Source organism: Accipiter gentilis, chromosome 20 (genome assembly GCF_929443795.1).
Source record: "Accipiter gentilis chromosome 20, bAccGen1.1, whole genome shotgun sequence".
Classification (NCBI taxonomy): domain Eukaryota; kingdom Metazoa; phylum Chordata; class Aves; order Accipitriformes; family Accipitridae; genus Astur; species Astur gentilis.
The window spans coordinates 7,084,819-7,106,085 of record NC_064899.1 but is presented as its reverse complement, the minus strand read 5'-3'; the positions used below and the strand labels follow the sequence as shown (position 1 = coordinate 7,106,085).

The 21,267-nt window shown below is 38.3% G+C and overlaps 1 protein-coding gene across 2 annotated transcripts in view; it reads left to right on the top strand.

Annotated features, from left to right (window-relative positions):
* CDH12 (cadherin 12) overlaps positions 1-21,267 on the top strand; it is a 370,514-nt gene that overhangs the window by 299,821 nt on the left and 49,426 nt on the right. For both annotated transcript variants that reach the window (XM_049824048.1, XM_049824047.1), the window contains exons 6-7: positions 785-952; positions 18,694-18,881. In XM_049824048.1, the coding sequence (XP_049680005.1) occupies positions 785-952; positions 18,694-18,881 (356 nt within the window). The remainder of the gene's footprint in view (positions 1-784; positions 953-18,693; positions 18,882-21,267) is intronic.

Sequence of the window (21,267 nt, the reverse complement as noted above, 5' to 3'; positions counted from 1 at the left end):
TACATTTGGTTTCAAGAGAAAGGCTTGAGAGCCCAAAACCTTATAGCTTTTTACAACCTCATCAGCTAATCCTATGATCAGTAGTATTTCTCTCTCGCTCTCTACAAGTCTTCCTTTATCATGTACATTCTCAACATATCAGAAGGGAGATTATGGCATACCTATTTAGACCTCAGCTATCTAAAATCACTGAAGATTAAGAGCCATTTGGGTAATGTCTTACCGTGGTATTTTAATTACATTTCTTTAAGGGAAGTCCTAAAGTTTTCATGGCATCTATGTGCTGTATCAAGAAAAGTTTCTCGAGCAAAGGAGAGTCTTCTAATAAAGACCTCCTTTTGTACAGAAGGAATATTGTCTTGGCCTACAGTAGCTTAACTGCGATGGCAAGTGGCTGGTTGCGAACAGTTGAGGATGCAGGCTCTGAAATGCATTGCCACCTCTTCCTACATTGCCCTACTCTGCACAGTGCAGTGTTCTTTGGTCCCGATGTGGCAAACCTATGCTCACACCATTCACATCCCTAGTGAAAATGCACCGTTCTCTTTCAGCCGTTCATGTCCTGATTGAAAAGACACAGCAGTCCTTTTAAATGGTTGAATAGCTGAGGAGCACACTTTTGAAAAGGCCGAGTGATTTGCATGTTTCTGTGTGAACTCCTCTCTTATCAACCCTTTAGGAAGAGTTCCATTCCTGGTCCAAGAGACCCAGTATTAAAATGGAATAGTAGACAATCTCAGCCCTTTGCTTACCTGTTCTTTCTCTTTCCCATTTCTTCTCGTAGGTGTAATAAGAACAGCTTTGCCAAATATGGACAGAGAAGTGAAAGAACAATACCAAGTGCTGATCCAAGCCAAGGACATGGGAGGACAGCTGGGAGGACTAGCTGGTACTACCACTGTAAACATTACTCTCACGGATGTCAATGACAACCCACCCAGATTTCCTAAGAGTATGTTGTATTCCAAATGCACTAATTTTCAAATAAGCATGAGTGAAAGTATTAATGTGAAAAATCCTTTAGATAAGGAATTGAGATCCAGGAAGAAGACTGGTATATAATGAAAATATTTAGAATATACTGTTGGGGGTTTCTTAAATAATATAAAGCTCAATTTTAAAGTATGAGTTTTGAATGTTTGAAAGGAAATATATCATCATTCCACAGGACCAGCCTGAGCCCAAGAGTTCATTTCTTTTACGCTTTAAAAATTATTTGGGAAATACTATTTTGTCAAGGGAAACTGGATGATCCCCTTCAAATGACAAAAGATTATAACCTGAGACTTCTAGGTACCAAAGACAGAACTGGCTCATGCTAAGCATTGTACACCCTCGAAATAGTGATCATCCATTGATAATTTATAACATTTCATATCAATTAGTTTAGATGAGGCTTTTCAGAAGTATACTAATTCAAGGAGTTTCGTAGTCTGTATATAATTAGCAGGATTGTCACTTACTGCTCTCCTTAAATTTACTGAAGTTTTGTATATTCCGTACCTGTGAAATGCAGAAACTAATCAAGCATAATATAACTATATAATATAACTTGATAACTATGCCGAAACAACTAGCTGCTAAAAGTTGTTAGTCAGGCAAATTCATATGAGAACATCCGTGTGAATTTGCAGTAAGATCATGGCAGCTTTTTATTTTGAATCATTTTTCTTGCATGTGAATTGTAATCCCACTTCATGTATTATAAATGCTCCTTAGGTACAAAACCACATCTGAAACTTCACACTTTTCTTTCATACAAAAATTCTTCTTTTCCTCATGTGAAAATATATTGCGTTTCTGCCTGCAAGAATGACCATGTTAAGAGAAAGATCCATCTGGCCCCGCCTTCTGTCTCTTACACTAAAGGGTATACATAAGAACAGGCCAAAACAATACTCTGGAACATTTTCCTCAGTTTCTAATGATTTTTAGCCCAGATGGTGTCTTTGTATTTAACAACCCTCAATGTTAGCGAGGTGCACAGATTAATCGTATACCGCACAACCAACAGCTTCCCCTCATTTGTTTTGAATCCATCCCTCCATATATACCTGCATGTTGACCTCTTTAAAGAATTCAGAAAGCATTGCAAAATATGACCTTTATTTAGAAAAGCTGCATTGAGTTTTTTTCAGTATGAGATATTCTCCATGAGTCCATGAATCCCGCTCCTACTGTTTTGCCCTGTGCATGTCAGTCATATCTATCCTTAGCTCCCTTGAACTCCCTGGAAATCTTTGGGGGAAAAAAGTCAGTGTTATATTAGCACCTCCAAGCCTTCTTGTGCTCCAGTACTTTGAATCAAAATATTACACATCATAATAGTTCACTTATTTCATTCTTCAGGCTCTTGGGCATGTAACAGCTAATCCCAATGATTTGTTACTGTTGTGTCTGTTCGTTCCACAACTGCTTCTGTGGCTAATTAAACCTTCTCATGAGTCCCCCATAAAGAAGGGTTCCAGGATAGAAAAATTTCCCAGCTATTCTATGCTGTACACAAAGAAAAAAATGTATTAAGTTTTAGATTTGTGATCTTATCTTCTCTGAGCACTTCTTCTGTATCTGAGTTTTGGGTTGGCTTTACACAGTACCTCTCAGGCTTTTGCCTCCAGATGTCTTTAAAGACAATTATTATTAGCTTGTTTGCCAGAGATTTATTCAAACTCATTTTTTGTCGTCTTTATGGTGGTTTTATAGATAAAGCAGATTTTATGGTTCTTTCTATTGTCCTCCCTGAGACACAACTTCATTTTTTTGAAGGATGTGTTCTTGCTTTTATTAGCTATGTTGTTTACTCTTACAGACTTGCTTTTTAATGGGTGCTGTGCATTTGCTGTGGGTCTTCAAAATGGTGTCCCTAGATAGCATCCACACCATCCACAGTGATTTAACTGTCTCAGCTATCCCATTCAGGTTTTTTATAGCAATATCCCTCAGTTTTATTTATTTCCACTTTTTTTTTTTTAATTTAACTGAGTGCAACCATCATGTAATTTTGGCTTTTATTGCTCCTGCACAGATATTGCATTTAAACTCATTATGGTTGCTGTAAAATTTAGAAGAACTAAAGAACTTTTCCTGACTAGCTAGTGTTAATACTGTTCTCTTCTTTAAGTCTCATTTGACTTAGAGCTTCCTTTAACAACCATCGTTATTCCTCCACTGATAAGGTCTACTTTGCCTTTCCTGCGCTGCCTGACTGATTTCCTTCTTTCCCACTGATTTCAAATATGCCTATTATGCTGATATTCTTGTTTAGCATGAGGCATTAAAGTCACCCATACTAGTTCCTATTTTAACCCTTGGCTTTATACTGTGGCTTGCTTTCTCCTCCTTACTGGACCCTAGTTTGATTCTGTGTGATCTGCTATTTCTGCATTTCCTACTGGATTACCATCACCTTTTGTAGCATTCTTCAGTGAAGAATGCAGAATTCTGATGACTGCACCCTTTATCTGAACTGTGTCCTTTTCCATTTTTTTTTAATCGTGTGCTTTCCAACACCTGCAAATTTTGCTGAACTTTTCAGCTAGAATCACAATGGTCAGAGAAAAGTTTTTAAACTTCCTGCAGCCTGTTTTTCCTATGACCAAAATGAATTTTGCCTCTTCTCTATGGGTGCCCATTCTTTAGCAAATGCCCCTAGTTTCCAATAATGTGAATCCCTTCTCCTTACACCTTTTTCTCAGCCAGGCATTTAAAGCTTTGCCTTTCCATCTTTCTCTCCCTGACTGTAGATAGTGAGACAATTTCAGACTATGCTACTATGAATGCCTTTAACTTCAGCTTTCGCTTCCCAGCCTAAATTTCACCCCTAAGCATTTTGTCCAGTCTCACCTTATTTTGTCAGAGCTCACCTGGACTACAGCCACTGGCACCTCCTTGTGTTTCCTGACATCCTGTCAAAACACTGGTGAGATGCTCCAAATCTGGTCAACCAGCAAATCATCCCAGAGGGTCTCTTTGACCAACATTCCCACTGTCCTTGTCCTCAGGGCTAGTTAAACTGCCCACCACTGCCGTCTGCTCTGTCCTTTCAGCTGGAAGCCCTGCTGCTGGAAGGGTACCGCAGGTGCAAGAGGAAATAATGTAACTGCCTGGGAATTGGAAAACTCGGTGCATTGGCAAGTTCCTTGCACCCAGTGCTCTTTCCCGTGCCTGATTTTGAGCTGTATATTTTACTTTCTTTGCTGTTAAGGGCCTCAGTAATTTTTTTTGTTTTAGTGTATGCCTTCATCTGCTGTGGTGTTGCAAAAATACACAAGTCTCACATAATGGCAGACAGTTTTCATGACACAGAGAAATCACGGAATATCATCCTCTTTGAAGAAGATAGCCTTGAGGTCTCATTTAATGCATGTACTGTAGTTATGACGTCTTTGCCCAACTGTTGCTATGAGGGAGCAAAAAACATCACAAGAGACCAAGCTTGTCCTGTGCTTTGCATAATAATAGGGTTGAAAACCTTTTCTTTCAATTATATCAAATGTCACAGAAGCCGAATTATAGCAGTGTCTCTCAACAAAACAGAAGAGAATAATATTGGAAGTTTCTGTTGATATTGAAAATAATAAACCTTTAGCATGGCTTACAAGCTAAAATGTCAGTAGGGGGACTCTAGTGTATTGGAACAAGCTTGGTCAAGGCAGACAGTTACCTGAAAAATTGTTTTTTGGGGGGATGTGTTATGGGCGACATATTTATATTTTTGTAAACTGAGGACTTCTGCTTAATCAAAATAGTAAAAGCAAAAATCTTGGTCAATGGGGATGTACTTAACCAGTCCCATTTGGTTAAGCGGTATGTGAGATGATGTATAGTGTGCCTGAAATTCACAGAGACACAAGACTAACTGCAGCTAATCAAAAATAATTGATAGAAAAAAAGTATGAATTTTATTTCTAATGTACTAACTGTATTTTTCAGTTTTGCTCTTTGAAACCGTTGCAATGATTCAGAGTATCTACCTGCCAGGAAATGGAGTTTGTCATTTGCCTGACTACCATATCTAAACAGATACTGTGCAGAATTTTAATTTATGTGAAAAATAAGACTTTAAAATCAGATCCAGGTAGATGACAAGTTCAGGCCTGGCAAGACCTAAAGAGGTCACATTACTCACCGTTGGTCAACAAAGCCAGGAGGTCCAAGTTCAGACTGAAAAAAGGGACTGAAGGTCCTTTAACACTAACTGATGCAGGGTAAATGTTTTTGTGTCACATAATCAGGACCACAGTTTCCCAAAGGGCTTATACCAGAGATGCCATGCTATAGATTACCTTATCGAATAAGAAGATACTAATTATCACAGAATAAAGTTTATTTTCTGAACTCAGTTAAGCTGAAAATAAAAAAAAAGATTTCACAGCAGAAATGGGAGAACATATATTATTAATACTTGGAAGAAGCTACATTGATAAATAATACATTACAAGCTTGCCAAAAAAATGTATCACAGAACACCTTCATCTCTTCGAGGATCCTTTAAGGAGACAGGCAGGTTCGGGTGGGATATCGGCATCCAGTGATGAAAAACCACTGACTATCCTGCTGAACATGGAATTTTTTATTTAGGACCTGTGCTTTTGAACATATTCAGTGGGGAACTCCCACCTTGTGTGTCTCACAGTAATGAGGAGCGTAACAAAGGGGAAACCTCTAAAAATTATATATTTCTGTCAGAGTTGTTTGACCTGCAGGTATCTATTGGCCCACATTTCAGAAAACTGAGGCACCTCAGAATACTGATATTTTCTTTATAACTAGAAGGAAAAATGAATCTGAATTATTTTATTAGTAGAAATGTATTTCCAAAAGTGTTTTATGCACATCTTGCCTGACTCTTCATTAGTACATTGATATTCTGCATTACTGTGCATTTTCATTGTTAAAGATAGAACTTTTTCGTAAATATTAGAATAAATGTTTCATACCAAAGTTTGATTCTTACCAAAACCAGAAAAAGTAAGGCAAAGACTGAAAGGGAAAGTACTTTCTCTTTCATAGCAATGATGTTCGAGCGATTAAATGAATATTTGGTATAAGACAACATTGCCTTTGAACAGAGAAGAGTGGATAAAAGCTGTTTATCCAGGCATGCATGCTGGTCCAGAAGGGAACTGATGGCCTTTCTCTCTCAGCTACTCACACACGCGATAGCTGGTTAAGTAAAAAGACAGTTCAGCACATCCTTCCTAGAAGCTAATGGGCTAACCCGTAATGCATCAAGCGCTAGACCAGTCGGAGCTAGCTGCAAGGACAGCCGTGGCTTGTTTCCAACTCTTAAAATAAGCTTCAAGAAAGGATGGATGGGTTATATTTACTTCAACATTTAAATGACAAAACCCGTATAATTAGTTGGTATAAATTATACTTTATGGAATCAAACCAATTAAGTGAAGTGGTTGATTCATATTTTGTAAGGTTATTGTGCTTCAGTTTTCCTGTCTCTTTCTTTTGTTCACTGATGACAGAGTGACTGTGAAAGCAATTTCGAGAAATAAACCCTTATATGCTGAGCAATTAAATCACATGAGAATCATTTTAGTCAAAGGAATAGTATGTCTTTTTACTTTAATATGACATAAATATACTTTTAGAGGATAAGACCCTGATATAGAAGAAATACAATTGGATTTTAAAATCTATACAGTTTTTATTCTGATATTAGCAAATAAAAGACCATTCTCAAGTGTCTTAATGCAGTCAGCAATAAGTTGGGTTTATTTTTAAGGTGACACTCCCTGAATTTACTTTTTTTATTCAAAAGAACTATTTGGCTAAGGCTATGTTTTATCATGGCATTTCCAACTCACGGGAGAAGTCAATATTGTAGGGGAATAACTGAAAACTGTTTTTAAAAGAAGAAAAACGAATTAAGGTTTGGACCCAGTAGTTGAATTTGGTCTACTTGTGCATGTCTTGGCTTTAAGAAAAGCAGCGCTCTGATGGTCAGAAACCATTATCTCAGGGCTGGTTTGCAACCGCATTTAAAACGTTCAGACGGCTGTGGAGCAATGCCTAGACATCACGAGGGCTAGTTTTTTGCTGTCATTGGTCTTTCCAGAAGCATCCCAGTGAAATCCATCAAGTTAGTTTGCATAAAAGAGCATGGCAAATTTCCAGAAATGCTAACATGCTTGGAAACAGAAATGCAACTATTCATCTTTCTGGTAATGGCACCTTGAATAAAGCAAGGTTGAAGGATCGTTCCTAGGACCTTGCACATCACCTGCCTGTCCATACTGTAGAAGTTTGCAGCTAATTGGATTTGGATTTCAAGAGTGGCCAATACAATGCATTTTGCAGAACGTATTAAATCCTCCACTGGAGACAGCAGAGGAAACAACACTCTCAAACAGAAAACGCAACAAAACAGACAATTCGGAAACTGGAAAAAAATATCTTTCATTGATGCAATTTCAGGAGTTTCAGTGCAAGTAAAAAAGACCTTTATAAAAGAGCTAGCTTTTTTTTTCTCTTAGTTATATAACTTTTGCATGCTGCTTGAATGATCTGTTATCTGGATGATCTATTATATAAATCTATTTTCTATTTCACAATTATGGTATTAGGAATAGGGTTTGTATATTATTACCCTTTAGATAGCGTCTATTTTCAGCGATTATTTACTGGTTCATAGCATATTTTAATCGGTTTACTTTCAAGGACTAAAATCTGCAGAAATATTTTGAAAGAAAAAGACAACCAAATGCTGAAGTTGGAATAGCCTGCCTATACATTCTTATGCATATACACTCTGTGTATTGAAAGCTCTTATCATAGTTATTTATTGATATATTCTAGGAAGCTTAGTACATCCCAGAAATTGCACACACACTATTTAGCATAGGTTTTACTGTATAAAAGCAGGTCAATTTTGTTCACTCGGTAAACAAAATGTGGCTGATTCCATTCATGTGGCTTTGAACCAGTCTTGCTCAGCTTTTATTGCAGAATGGGGTTCAGACGCAGAGTGCAAGTAAAAGGTCTTCTGGTCCACATGAGATAGAAAGAAAAATCTTTTAACCCACTGCTTTGGATGAGTGGCCTATCAAAGAGAAGTTCCTCAGATAATGGTATCTGCTTTTAAAGATTTCAGAAGACTACAACACAGATCACACCCAGCAGTAAATTAGACATTTACAGGAAAGGACTGTGTGATTAAGAAATTATTCTGTTCACTAACCTAAAAAATTAAAATAATGAAAGCAGAGGTTTTGATTTTTAAAAAAAAAAAAAAAAAAAAAAGAAAAAAAAAAAAGAGCAAGATTGATTCCCTCCCTACTTGGACAACTTGCTAGAAAACTTACTTGGAATTAAGGTTCAGAGCTCCGATCTGCCTAATTAAGTATTTTAACAAGTCTGCCCAACTTTCTGGGAAGTTATTCTAGCCACTGCAATTTAGGTGGGGAAGTATGGCTTCTCTTGGTACTCCTGTTAAAAGTTGTTGTGCTTTGTATACAGCACTTGTATCTTCATTGGCTCTCAGAATGAAAATGAGTCTTTCTGTCATTGATTAAAGAATTTGCCTAGCAGACAAGATGCCCTAATTCAGTTCCAGCAACTAATTACTTATTTTATACCAAATGGGAGATACTTGCATAGGACAGGTGGACAGATTCATTGCAGACTAGCCTGCAGGCAGTGATTAGGTGGGAGACCGAGTCAGAGCTTGCTTTGAATCAGAAAGAGAGGGAAGGTTGAATCCTGGTCTACTCCATCTTTGTTAATTTTCTAACCGCTAAGACATGAAGGGAAAAAAGCACCAGCTTGGTTTTGTAAACCAAGCTTAAATCTTTTAATGTCAGAAAATCTTAAGCAAGTCTGATTTCCATTTACCTGTGAGTTTTGGGTAAACTAAAACTGTATTTTTGAGTTGAACATACTTTTTAACCAACCATTTCAAGGAATGACTGAACACAGGAATGCAAAAACTCCAGAAATGGGCCCGTGCAATTGTAAACCAATCATGAAACCAGCAGCCATGCAGAGGTCACTATGATTTTGGATTGTAATACCAGTGAGTCACTTTACAGCTTTAACACCAGCAAAACAATAGTCAAATCAGTATGTGAATAACTGCTAGCAGACCAGTATTTGCACAGTGCTCTTACAGGAATCAGAGGAGGGCTTAGGGTAACTCCTCTTTAATCCAGGTTCCTTCCGAGTCTCACAGCTCTGTACTATCTGCATCTCAGTCTCCCCCTCCTCTGGCCTTCCCTTTCCTCCTCACCCTGTCTATCCTTACATTCAACGTGCAGTTTTTGTCTCCCTTCTCCTGAAAGAGACACAAATTTGTCCTTGATCTCATTTTCATCTTGTAACTAGTGTGGCCATTTCTTCCTGCTCCTCCCCAAATGGGTTTTTTGCTCCCCAATAATACCACTGCTAAAATAATTTATCCTTTGTTTGTTCACTTCCATCTCTGAGTCTCTCCACATTTTGCTCTAGTGAGCTCGTGAGCCTTCACCACCCCACATAAGCTCTTTACAGCTCCGTCTTGCTTGGTTTGCCCACTACACTGTCACACAGCTCAGTGACCCTTGCCTGCTGTTTCTATTTGTCCCACCCGAGTTAGCTACGTGTTTGACAGCTAGTCATAAAAAAGCTTCTGTACTTATTTTTTTCTACACCCACCACTTAATCAGTGCGGTTATAGACATTTTTACATAGACTAAAAGAAGGTATACAACGACTCATTTTATTTTGCTTTGAAGACTTAAATAAGGACATGAGAGTGTCGGAGAAAGTTCCTGGACATTTAAATCATCTGCGCTGTTAGGCTTAGCACAGTCACTGGGCACAGTCTTGACCAACACCAAGTCAAGCTTTCTCAGACAAATGCAGGCATTTAGGGAAATTAGTAGAGATCAGGACCTATTCTCTGCAGTCACTTTCCCTGAAGCTGACCTATTTTGGTGTGAGTAAAAGAATTTAATAACATGGAAATAGGCCATTCTATACTGGCTAGCTTCTGGGCTGCAGAGTACAGCCGGTACATGAAATTTCTTTGTACAGTTGTAGCTTTTTTGAGCCTATGCTTTGCAATCCAGGCCATGCAGCCCACCTCGGGTCACAGCACCTGACAGTTACGTAGGCTTCTGTTACTATTTGTGTGGGTGCAACGTAAAGGAGTTAACATGAAATTCAACATCTGTGCAGTCTTCTATTTACACTTATGCCAACTTTCTCTTACTTTTTTTCTTAGTCCTTTCCACATCCGAATTCTTCAAGCGCTTTCAGTAAGAGCTGATTTGCCCCCCAGAGTGGATGTAGTCTTAGTAAAATCTTCCTAGAAACTTCCTTCCTTTTGGTAGCTGTCACTGTTGCATGATCTTGATCATAAAGCTTCTTAAGAGCAAAACATTTGATTCAGGCTGAACAATGACACAAAACCCAACTAAAGCATAAAATTTTGAAAGAAAAATGAGAAATAAACTGGAGGGAGAAATACTCCATTGCCATAAATTCTCAAAACACTAAATGTTTAGTAAATTTTATGTCTGCTACACTTCTGTTGTTTTTAACTTTCTCAAGATTGCATAGCTAGCAAAGGCCGTTCTTAGAGGACTGTTTGGAGTACTGAGTGAATGAAACAAAAACTTCTTTAAAGATCTAAACTGAGAGAGACTGAACCCTCAGCTGCAAAGCAGAGCATGAAAAAAATATAGTTATTCTATAACCAATGAAAAATATGGGTAATTTGTCACTAGGTAAAATGGAAACAATAGTCCAAGAAATATAAGTGAGCACAATAATGGTTAGAAGTTAAATATTATCTATTGGTCATAAAATTCTGTTGTTAGTCTGCACTTATCCAATTAATTTCCCCCCTGTCATCAGGTTTAAGTGGTAATTGATCATTAACAGCAAGATTTATAGGTCAATTATTTTTAAACACATCATTATCATCATAGTAGATTATTATCATTAATAATTGTATTTTACATCTGCTACCTTCTGTATAGAAGGTGTAAACAAATACGGTTCATAGAAATTCAACAACCTTTGGCAGGAATCATGACATTCATTCCACCCCAATGTGTTTTCTGTGGGGAGCAGTAAAGAAATTATTCATTCAAAACACAGAGAGTATTTAGATTGGATGCATGAAATCATCTGCGGTAACCTTGGGATGGTTTAAAAGCATCTCCACCTACTCCCTGATACTGAAGAGTAGCTGGGGCTACAGGTTTAACAGCATGGGGTTGCCTTGCAATGCTTTGACAACTGGTTGCAAAGTTACTCACAGGGTACATTGTCACTTGCTGCGTGACTATCATTTCTGGCAGCATCTGCCTTTTTCTCCCCAAGGCCTTCCACCCAAGTAAGAAATCAACACAGCCTTTCTGCTTCTGACCCTGGTGGGCTTGCTTTCTGAAAATTTAGAGGCTACGGTGCAACGTGCAGTGAAACAGACCATATGTAATTATCTAATTATAATCACAATAGTTTAGGCTCATGATTTTCAGAAATACCTAACCACCACAGTTATAGTCAGATTTTTCAGGAGTCCTCCACTCCTTGTAAAAGCATTAAATGGGGTGCCCATAAAATGCTTGCAACAATCCCAACAGTTCCTACTGACAGCAATGGGAGCTGCAGATACCAAGCAGTTTTGAAAGTCTCTTCTCTGACTCCAACATACATGTTTGATTGAATTTTTGCATAAAGAATGCTATGAAAGTAAAAAGAAAATAACAGAAATATTCTAGAGGAACTCTGAGGTTTTCTCTCGAATTAGTGACAATTATGCTTCCACAGCAAATTTGTCGATCTTTTAAATGTGATCGCCAATGCTCTCGAGAGAAGGATCTATAATTAAGCACTTACTATCCACAGATTTCATTGCAGAAGTAGTAGTACTTATATAGAGATCTCACCTTTAAACACTTAAATTGGAAGACGTAAACATCACTTTTGATAAGTTGATCATACTTGCTGTAAAGTATAAGAGACTACAAATGTGAGGCCAATTGCCATCCTTTTGCATCATTTTTTTTGGTCTATATCACACACTAAATCACAAGTATATTAAGGAAACTGCACACAGTAAACCAAAACTTAAAACAAAGAACAGTAAACTATTATGCACTTGTACTTGATGTTATCACATTTTTATCTTTAAAAATAATTATCTTCTGCTTCAGACTGTGCCAATATGGTGAAGAAAAGTAATATATGTTTTAGGGAAAGCCATTTACATAAAATGTACCAAATAAACATGTGAAAATCAAACCTTCACAGGGACTCTTCTGAGTAATACAGATGTTGAGCATGTTTTGTTTAGGTGATTTTAGACATACAACTTAGGTGTGACTCAGAGGAGTAAAGATAGGGACCTAATTTCCTTAGTCAATGGAGGGAAAAATGATTCTTCCAATACAGATGATTTCGAGCACTTGGCTTAGATCCTAAAGTAAATGGTTTGACCACATTCTTGAGAATGAATGAATTGTAGTGAAATTGTGTTATTATATTTTGTGCCAGAGTAATAAAGAAAATACGAAAAAGCTCCCGCAAGATATTTAAGAAGCAGAGATGTTAAGCAGAGCATTACGAACTCTGTGTCCCATCCTCGGCAATATACTTTTCATCATGTTAACGTTTCACATATATCATGCAATTTAAACTTTATAGAGGGAATAAGTGTATTGATTTATTTTATGGTGATGGTGTGATCACCGGAATATTACCAATAGACCTACCTGATAAATGCCAATTACATGCTGCCTGAGATTCTGAGAAAGCAAAGACATTTTCTCCTGAAAACTACCCTTTTTCTGTCCGTAAGGCATGCTACACCTTGGTAATTCTTTATAACTACTACATGACTTACATAAAAATTTTCAATTCAAGCTTTTAGACTACACCCCCAAACAATTATTTTTCTCATTGTATTTTGGACTTTTTATTGCTGACCTTTTTTGTTTGATAATAATTTCTTAATCAGTAGACTGGATATTAGCAGAATAGTTCTTTATTGGTCATGATACGTACTGGAGCTGATCATCTAGAACCGATTTTCCACAGAAGCCCTCAGAGATCCAGGAAGCACGCTGTCTAACACATGAACGCGTTGACAGAGTCAGGCTTTGCACAGATGACCATTTAGGCACCGCTTTTCCATATAGCAAGACCAATGGAAGGGGAAGTGATAATGGTGGGATCTTTCCTATACAGTAATAACAGCATGATTATAGCAGTTTCTCAGGAACTTGATTTGGTCCCCTCAGTTTGTCAGAATTCAACTCCGTATCATCTAGGAGAAACCCTTAGTTATAAACTTGAGGAAGTTCTTGAAATGAGCATTTTCTTCCCCCCCTAGTAAAAATGTGTCACCATACAAAAGAAAATTTAAGATTCTTCACAGAAGATAAAGTATTATTCTTGCCTAGTATTAGGACACACACATCTGAGTGCCTGTGTCTCCAAACAGCTGCTTCTAGAATTATTTCTACTTTATGCTGTTAAACAGAACATTCTCTATTGTCCTTGCTACACCCAGCCGTCTTTGGAGACAGAAGCTGTGGGTCTGCATATCTTCAGCCAAGAAAATGAACTGGCATTTCCCGTTTTCTGAATCCTTGCTCTAACAAGGGGGATATTTTGCTCTGTGGAATTAGTCTCTGACGTGCAATGGGGAGGGGTTTTTTTAGAAAGCTTTCTGACAACAGCTTATCAGTGGAAAAAACTGCAAATGGTTAAACTGAAATTTTTCAGTATCCAAAAATTATGCCAGATATGACAAACTTTTTTTCCCCTTTAGGGAAGGAAGAAAGGGACAGCCTCAGAAACTCAGTCAGCTAGCTCACCTGAGGGGCTGTTAGAGTCTGGCTCAGCAGCAGCCGGCTCTTGGGAAGCTCCACCATGTGGATCACCCTAAACTTGGGCAGGACCAAACTCCAAAGGGGTTTTGCTTCTGCTCATTTTCCCTTGGGGAACTGGGGACCCTTGGACATCCAGGATCTCTGCAGTCTGGGGAGACGTAGCTCTTGCTAGGTGTGAACTTTGGGATCTACAGCAGAGAACCAGGAATTTTTAAGAATGGCTGTGATGTATCTAATGAGGCCATAAGCCCTAACTCAGAACAGTGGGTTTGAGGGTGGAAGAGGCCTCGCCATAACTGAAGTTTAACCAGCCGACACCAGGTCGTGCGCGACCTGCGTCAGGGCACACGGTGACGAAGCCCGGCCGTTCTCTTCCCTCCGCAGGGTCCCAGCTTCCCGCAGGGCACAGACCCGCAGCCAGGAGAGGCACGAGTCTATCTCACTGCTGGGATACTTCACTTCTTCCCAGGTTTAGGAGCATGTGTATCAGATGCCGCTAATTACTAGGCTGATTAGCTGTAGCTGGTGTAGCAGGTTTAGTATCCTGAGTAGCTGCTTCTATTTACAGTGTCCTTTCTTTTGCTTATTACACTACTGTTAAAACACCAGCACGTAAATATGAATGGTTGTCTTTTTGGATTCTTCCTAAACAGACAGAAATCAGTGCCCTTACAACCTGGCCGTGATAAGAACTGAAACACCTTGGTAATTTAAGCTAACAAGAATATTATAATATACGTAATCTGATTCTTTTTTTCCTGAGAAAACATTAAATATTTAGGTCAAAGAGAAAGAAAGTATTTTATTTCAGTGTTGTTGCCTGTAAGATTCATGCTATCATGATTAACTACAATGCAATACTTTGGCAGCTGCCAAAGAGAACTGAAAAAATAGAGACAAAGAAAAAGCAGGAGAGGATAATCTTGCATACACACAATACATGTATGGTGACAGGTAAGAAAAAAGCTCAGATACCATTTACAGCTGTTTGGTTGAAGGTCATTATGCATTTAGCTTAAGTCCTTAGATGCTAACCCGGGTTATTGCTCAATGGTTGCTTTGCTGATGAGATGTAATGATGGTTTTCATTTCTTATTCTCATCAGAATTGAAAACCTTTTTGGTAAATGGTGGTGTACCTGTAAACTGCAGGTGTGGAGAAAAAAAAAAAACAAAACAAAACAACAAAAAAACCCTTTGTAAGTAGAAATCAAACCCCAGAACAGCTTTTGAGCCTTAAAAACTAAACCTAATCTAATCATGTCAAAAGAACTGTAAATGTGTGCTGAATTTCAGTCAATATGACTGATTACCTGTCACTTACTCAGCTCTGATTTCTCCCCCGCTATGTGCTTTGGAACCATCTTTGTTTTAGAAACTGGGAGGCAGCGTGTATGAGGTGTTAGCTCACCTCCACCTTGGTTTCCTGAATGCTTTGGGGGCCGAGTAATACGCCTTCTCAGTCATTTCAGCCTAAAAGCTTCAACAGCATCATCACTCATTCATTTTTATCATCCTCATTGATGCTGCTCAACCTGAAACTGGGAGGAAGTTTTACACCTTGAGACTACCCAGGCTTTATATATAAGGGAGTGCCTGAATGCTTATGCTAAGCTACATAATCACTGGGCTTTCTCCAGTTTTGGATTCTGGCTTGAATTTTAAGTGTCATTAAGCGTGAAGTGTTTCATAAGTTAAGCATGTCAACAGGCACATGACTTTTGGCCTTAAAAATAACATTTAATTTTTTCCTTAAAATGCCATTTACAACAGAGTGAAAAATCTTGACCAGGCAATATGCATTCCTACTAACTTTCCTATATGTGAAAATATTCCGACTTGCCTGCAATACACAGCAAAAGGGTAACTAGTTGCAGAGTCCGGTTTTGTAGCACAGTCTGTGGGAAGTAAGAGCTTGCTCCTTTGGTACATCCCATATCACTCATCCTTTACAAAAGCCAGCAGCAAACTCAGAAAACACATTTTAAAGAGATTTATGCAAGTAGAAGAAAAGATTTTTGTAGGCAGAGAAGTCACAGGAGACAATCTACAAAATTTGACAGAGCTGGTTGAGCAGAGTAACCAGCTGCTGCACAAGTTTGCCTGAGCTGCTTGTTCCATCACTCCTAGAAGCTGCAGAGAACAAGGTTTTCAGGACCTTTGGGAGTAAAAGGCCGTTACTCAGGCCTGTTTCAATATACCTCTATTGCAAATGGAGGTAGTAGTGTATACGGGCGAAATGGACAATAAAAACTGAATAATGCTAAACTGTCACAGCAAGTCCACAGCAAGAAGTAATGTCTTCTAGAAACAGAAAAGTAAATTCTACAAAACTCTTTCTGTTCAATTTCATGTGCAGCACGTATTGATCATTTCAAATGTCCTCTGTACAAAGGCTATTGGCGGGGGGGGAGAAGAGAAAAAAGGTGGTCTTCATGCTATACATTACATTCTCTTGAAGTTTTTCCCTGAGCTGGCAACAATATACTTTATTTGTTTTCATTTATTTTATTCTGAAAGTATGTTGTCACAGTAGCACCATTAACAGCTTCCATATGCTGTGAAGATAATATTACAGGAGGACGATGGCAGTGTAATTACATACTACATCTTCAGACATCTGACTCTGGCAGAGTTGAAGATTACTTCAGAGTTTCAAATTAATCTGAATGACCCCATCTTTATTGCTGTTGAATTTCTGGAAGTGATGAAATGCCAAGTCATTGGGAATAACTGATAAAAGCCTAAACAATCTGAAATGAGTAATGTAGTGTTTCTCTGACTTCATCTAAGTCCCATACGCTTTACAGCCAGGTACGATATTTTATAGAGAAATGTTTGTTTTAATGAACCTGAGTGCTCTTCAGTTCACTAAGAATAGATCAACTAGGCAAAGAAGGAAAAATCCATTATCATATGCTCTTACATTTTACGTTCACCAAAATTGTGGCTGTAAAGAGCTAACTCTGCAGCGATGATTTCTGTCTTCCAGTGTAAGTGTCTGTAAAAGACCTGGGCATCAGGGCTAGAACTGTGTTGTGGAAACGTAATAGAAGATTCGAGTGTAGGCAAAGCCCTTTTGGATCCCTTTTCTTCCACCTCTTCTGCATAACTTGCATTAGCAGAGACCCAGTAGTACACGTATTTGTAAGTGACATTAGATAATAGGAAGATTTGTGATTGTCTCCTGCATACCACGTTAAAGTTTTACTCTTTACTGAGAGTTCTTGAAATACAACTAAGAAATAGCTGAGGCTAGTCTTGTCTTGATAATATTTGGCATCATAGCGCTCCTTTCCAGCTGTTAAGAAGAAGAAAAAAAAGTAAGCCTTTCTTTAGTACATTCCCTTGGAAAAAGAAGAAGGAAAGATCCCTTTAGTATGTCCCCTTGTAAAAAATAGCAAAATGATAATTGCACAAACTTTAGTAGCTCAGTCAATGAGTACTACAAAGCTACATATGGTAATGTCCAAATGTGGATGCTGACACAAGCAGACTTCACTTACAGGGATTTTTCTCAACCAACCAAAGCAAGTTTTCCCTTCAGGTATACTTTGCATACTGATGGGCAGAGGGAGGAAGCAGGCAAAACACAGTTTTTCAGAGGCAATCAGACAATTATATAGGTACTATAGCCCAAACTACTAGCTCACAGAAGAGTAGATTTATTCCTAATCCAGCGGTGGTAATGTCATTTTTTTCCTCACCTGGAAATACTGTAAAGCTGAAAAAGCTGACACAGCATGCATTGTACAGAGATAACGACAGGGAACAGTGTCCGCTGTTTAATTCAGCGCCTGGATGCGAGTGTCATCTATCCTGCTGTTACATGATATACAACTTCTCAGAGCCTTATTTTGTGAAGTGTGACTGAACCACTACGAGGCGGAAATCTCTGAGACTTCCCCCTAATATGCCTCCCACTAGCCACAGTGCCTGTCCTGCTGTACTATGAAAACGAGGTGTAAATCTCCTCCTCCGGAGAAGGCCATCGCTGGAGCTTCAGCAGCAGCCTGAAGGGTTAACCCAGGGCACGGTCTTATAACTAAGGGCTGCTGCTACTGATGGCGTTCGAGTCAAGGCTGGCTCAAAGTACTTTGGACCTTTTCTTTTAGCTAGTTTAGCTATCATGTCAAGCATTTTTTTCAACGTAGCTGTTTCCCTGAATGAAACCATCTTGTCCTCACAGATTGGTGGCAATGCTTGTTTTAAAAGTGTGTAATTTTCTTGTGGGTTTTTCTTTTGTAACTTTTATGATCACTAATAGTAAATAAACTGAAAGTACCAGTGTGCAGAGCTAAAAATTTGTATTTAGCACTGAAATTTTAGTAAGAGCACCCTCTGGTGGCTAATGTGTAAACAAGTCTCTATATCTTCCACCCCACAAGGAGTTGTACATGTAATTATAATACTGAATATTAGAGAAATGGGTGGAAGTCCTTTTTCTGCTGAATTTTTCCTTTCAACTACTGTGAAATTCATGGAAATATATTCTCAAACAAGATAAAAATTCAGATACTAAAAACTGCTAAACATTGAAGGCAGAAAATGCTTACAAACATGTACCATCTACAAGTAGAATTTAATTCAAGAGTCAACAATATAGGTAAAATTAAAATTAAAGATAGAAGTATAGATAGATATCTCAAGAGATAGAGGTGCTATGGACCACATCTACAAAGCAGGGGAAATCAGTGGGTAAAACATGCATGTCTTTTTCCAATCCTTTGTTTTGATCTCATTCTAACTGAATGATTTAAGGTTGTTTGTTTTGCACAGGCGCCATGGTTTTAATCAGACGTACTATGTTAATTAGCAAGAAATCCCCAAAATGACTGTCTACCACTTTGTCACAGGTATCTTCCATTTAAAAGTACCTGAGTCCTCTCACGTTGGTTCTGCTATTGGAAGGATCAGAGCTGTGGACCCTGATTTTGGGAAAAATGCAGAAATTGAGTACAATATAGTTCCAGGAGATGGAGGAAACTTGTTTGACATCACAACAGATGAGAACACCCAGGAAGGAGTCATCAAACTGAAAAAGGTATGTGGCACCTATGGGGTGTATGTACCTATGGCTCAAGTGAGAGACTAGGTAAGAGAATTTAATATTGTGCAATTATACCTCAGAAGTAACACACGGTAGTTTATGTCTTTGTTAGAATCTGTGGTTGTGATCTTAGTCGTAAAAAGAAATTGGAGTTTAGTGTTTCACTTCATATATAATCAGGTATGACTTCTCATAAATAATGTCAGTTTTAATGGCAGGGAAGTAATTCTTATCTCTGTCTAAAAAGTATAATTTCTCTTTTATGAGAAGTTTTCCACCTAAAACTGTGTGAAAAATTCTCCAGTTCAGAGCGTGGAATGAAAGAGCTATATTTTATGTTTGAGTTAATATATTTCATTTTCACTTATAAGCATTTTATTTTGAAAATTTTGATTTTATGCTTGAATAATGAAGCTGTTGTACAGTACTATGGTGAACTCAGTTTTTACTCAGGGTAGAGGAGTCCCAAATGGTTGCAAATCGACATGTCCTACTTCCAGTCTCCTAACAGTGTCGCACATAGCTGGTTATCAGGTATTCATGCAAGGGAGAAAACTGCATCTTAGTTGTTGATGTCGCTTTAGTGTACTAGAACAAGTTCAAGATTACTGAATTTATGAATTTCGACGATGGAAAGGGTAAGTAGTATTTGGATTTGGTGATTAAATCACTCAGTAGGAGAGATCCAAAATAGGACTGTCACATTTTAACTAATGGTTGTCTTCTGAGCCCAGACATGTACATGTACACCAATGATCAACTTGTTAGTAGAAAGAAATCTGAACCACCAGCTGATTTTGAAAGGCCACATTGTGTTTTATAGACAGCTCATGCTTGTAGGTGTAATTTTTGTAAAATAAACACATCTATGAGCTGAACACTTCACAAGAGTCTGGGAAGGAAAGAGTTCTGCACATGTGTATTAAGACAAGCTTTAGGAAAAGAGAAGCTTTAGTTCTGATAAAATTGAGAATTTAGGTACTTGAATTTCCCCCAGCTCTGACCATGGATCTGTATTTGCATTATATTCATTCAAACAACGAAATTCCTGGCTTCAGCCTCTTGACCCATGAAATAGTAGATTATCCATGGATGCATTAAAGGACCGGATGATGTCAAGTCACTTACTCTTCTGCTAGGTTTAGCGACATAAAATGGAAGCTACGATACCCACAGGAAGTAATTGGTCAACGAGACCCCAACTCTTTGCACTCTTCACAGCCCCCTTCTTTTCTGACTGAAAGTTTGAATGTACCACTTCCTCCTTCTGTGAATTTGTAAACTTTGTTTCATTTTTAAAAATCATCCTGCTCACCTTTTCCCCTCTACGCAGATGACTCAGAAATAGCTCCAACTGGAACTGGCAGGCTGAGCAGCTGCACGCCCCTCCGTATGCGCTGCCAGTCGGAACCGGCAATGAGTGGGAGCCCTTGAAAAATGAATGTTTGAGCATCAAGAGTAGGTTTTTGATAGGATTCAGTTCTCCCTGGATTAGTCCTAAGCCTCAGCTGTGCTGCTTGTTTTTATACACAGCAATGGAATTTTTCCATACTTATGGTTAAGTAGGTATATATTAGACTGTATAGACAAAACAGTCAAATTGGCAATGCAGATGTAAACAGCGTGCATATAATATTTGTTGCTGATGAAGAGCATTCACATGTGAAGTTGCCTGATGCACTTATCTTAGGACCAGCACAGACCAAATGCCTGGCCACTTTTGAGACCGCTGTATGGAGCATTATATAATATCTAATTGAACCACTGATTTTTTTATTTCTTTTTAAAAAGACACAACTCATTCTATATTCAGATACTTTAGAGTTGGTCATTGTATTTCGCTGCATTTATTAGTCTTTGCAGTAACAAGATATGGCATATCTGAAAGTTTAGGGCACGTTACAACAGCAGAGCATCGGTTGATGTTGCCTAATGTAAATGATAGATCTCCGTCACTGAACAGGAAGGGAAAAAAAAGATTCTAATCCCCTCTTAATCGTCTTCATCACAGTGAGCCTGAGGACAGTGACATGCTGTGAAGGTCAGGAAATACCAGCTTTGTTCTGTGCAGCAGTGTGGAAAGAAGATAAACCCAACACGCAGGTCCTCCAGCAAAGAATGCCTTTATGCAGACCCTACACATTGCCCTTCACAAAATTTTTCTCAGGGAAAAGGTCCCATTCACTAAGCTTTAAATGATCCAAGTGTTTTAAGACATTTTGGAATCATCCAAAATCCATCCACGTAAGTTCCTTGCTGGATCCCAGGTTAAACAAGAGCAATCCAGACTCTTAAAGATACTGCTAACTCAGTTGTCTTGTCATATCCTCTATGCTTGTAATAACATAAATGCTTGTAATAATATAAATGTGTTTTCATG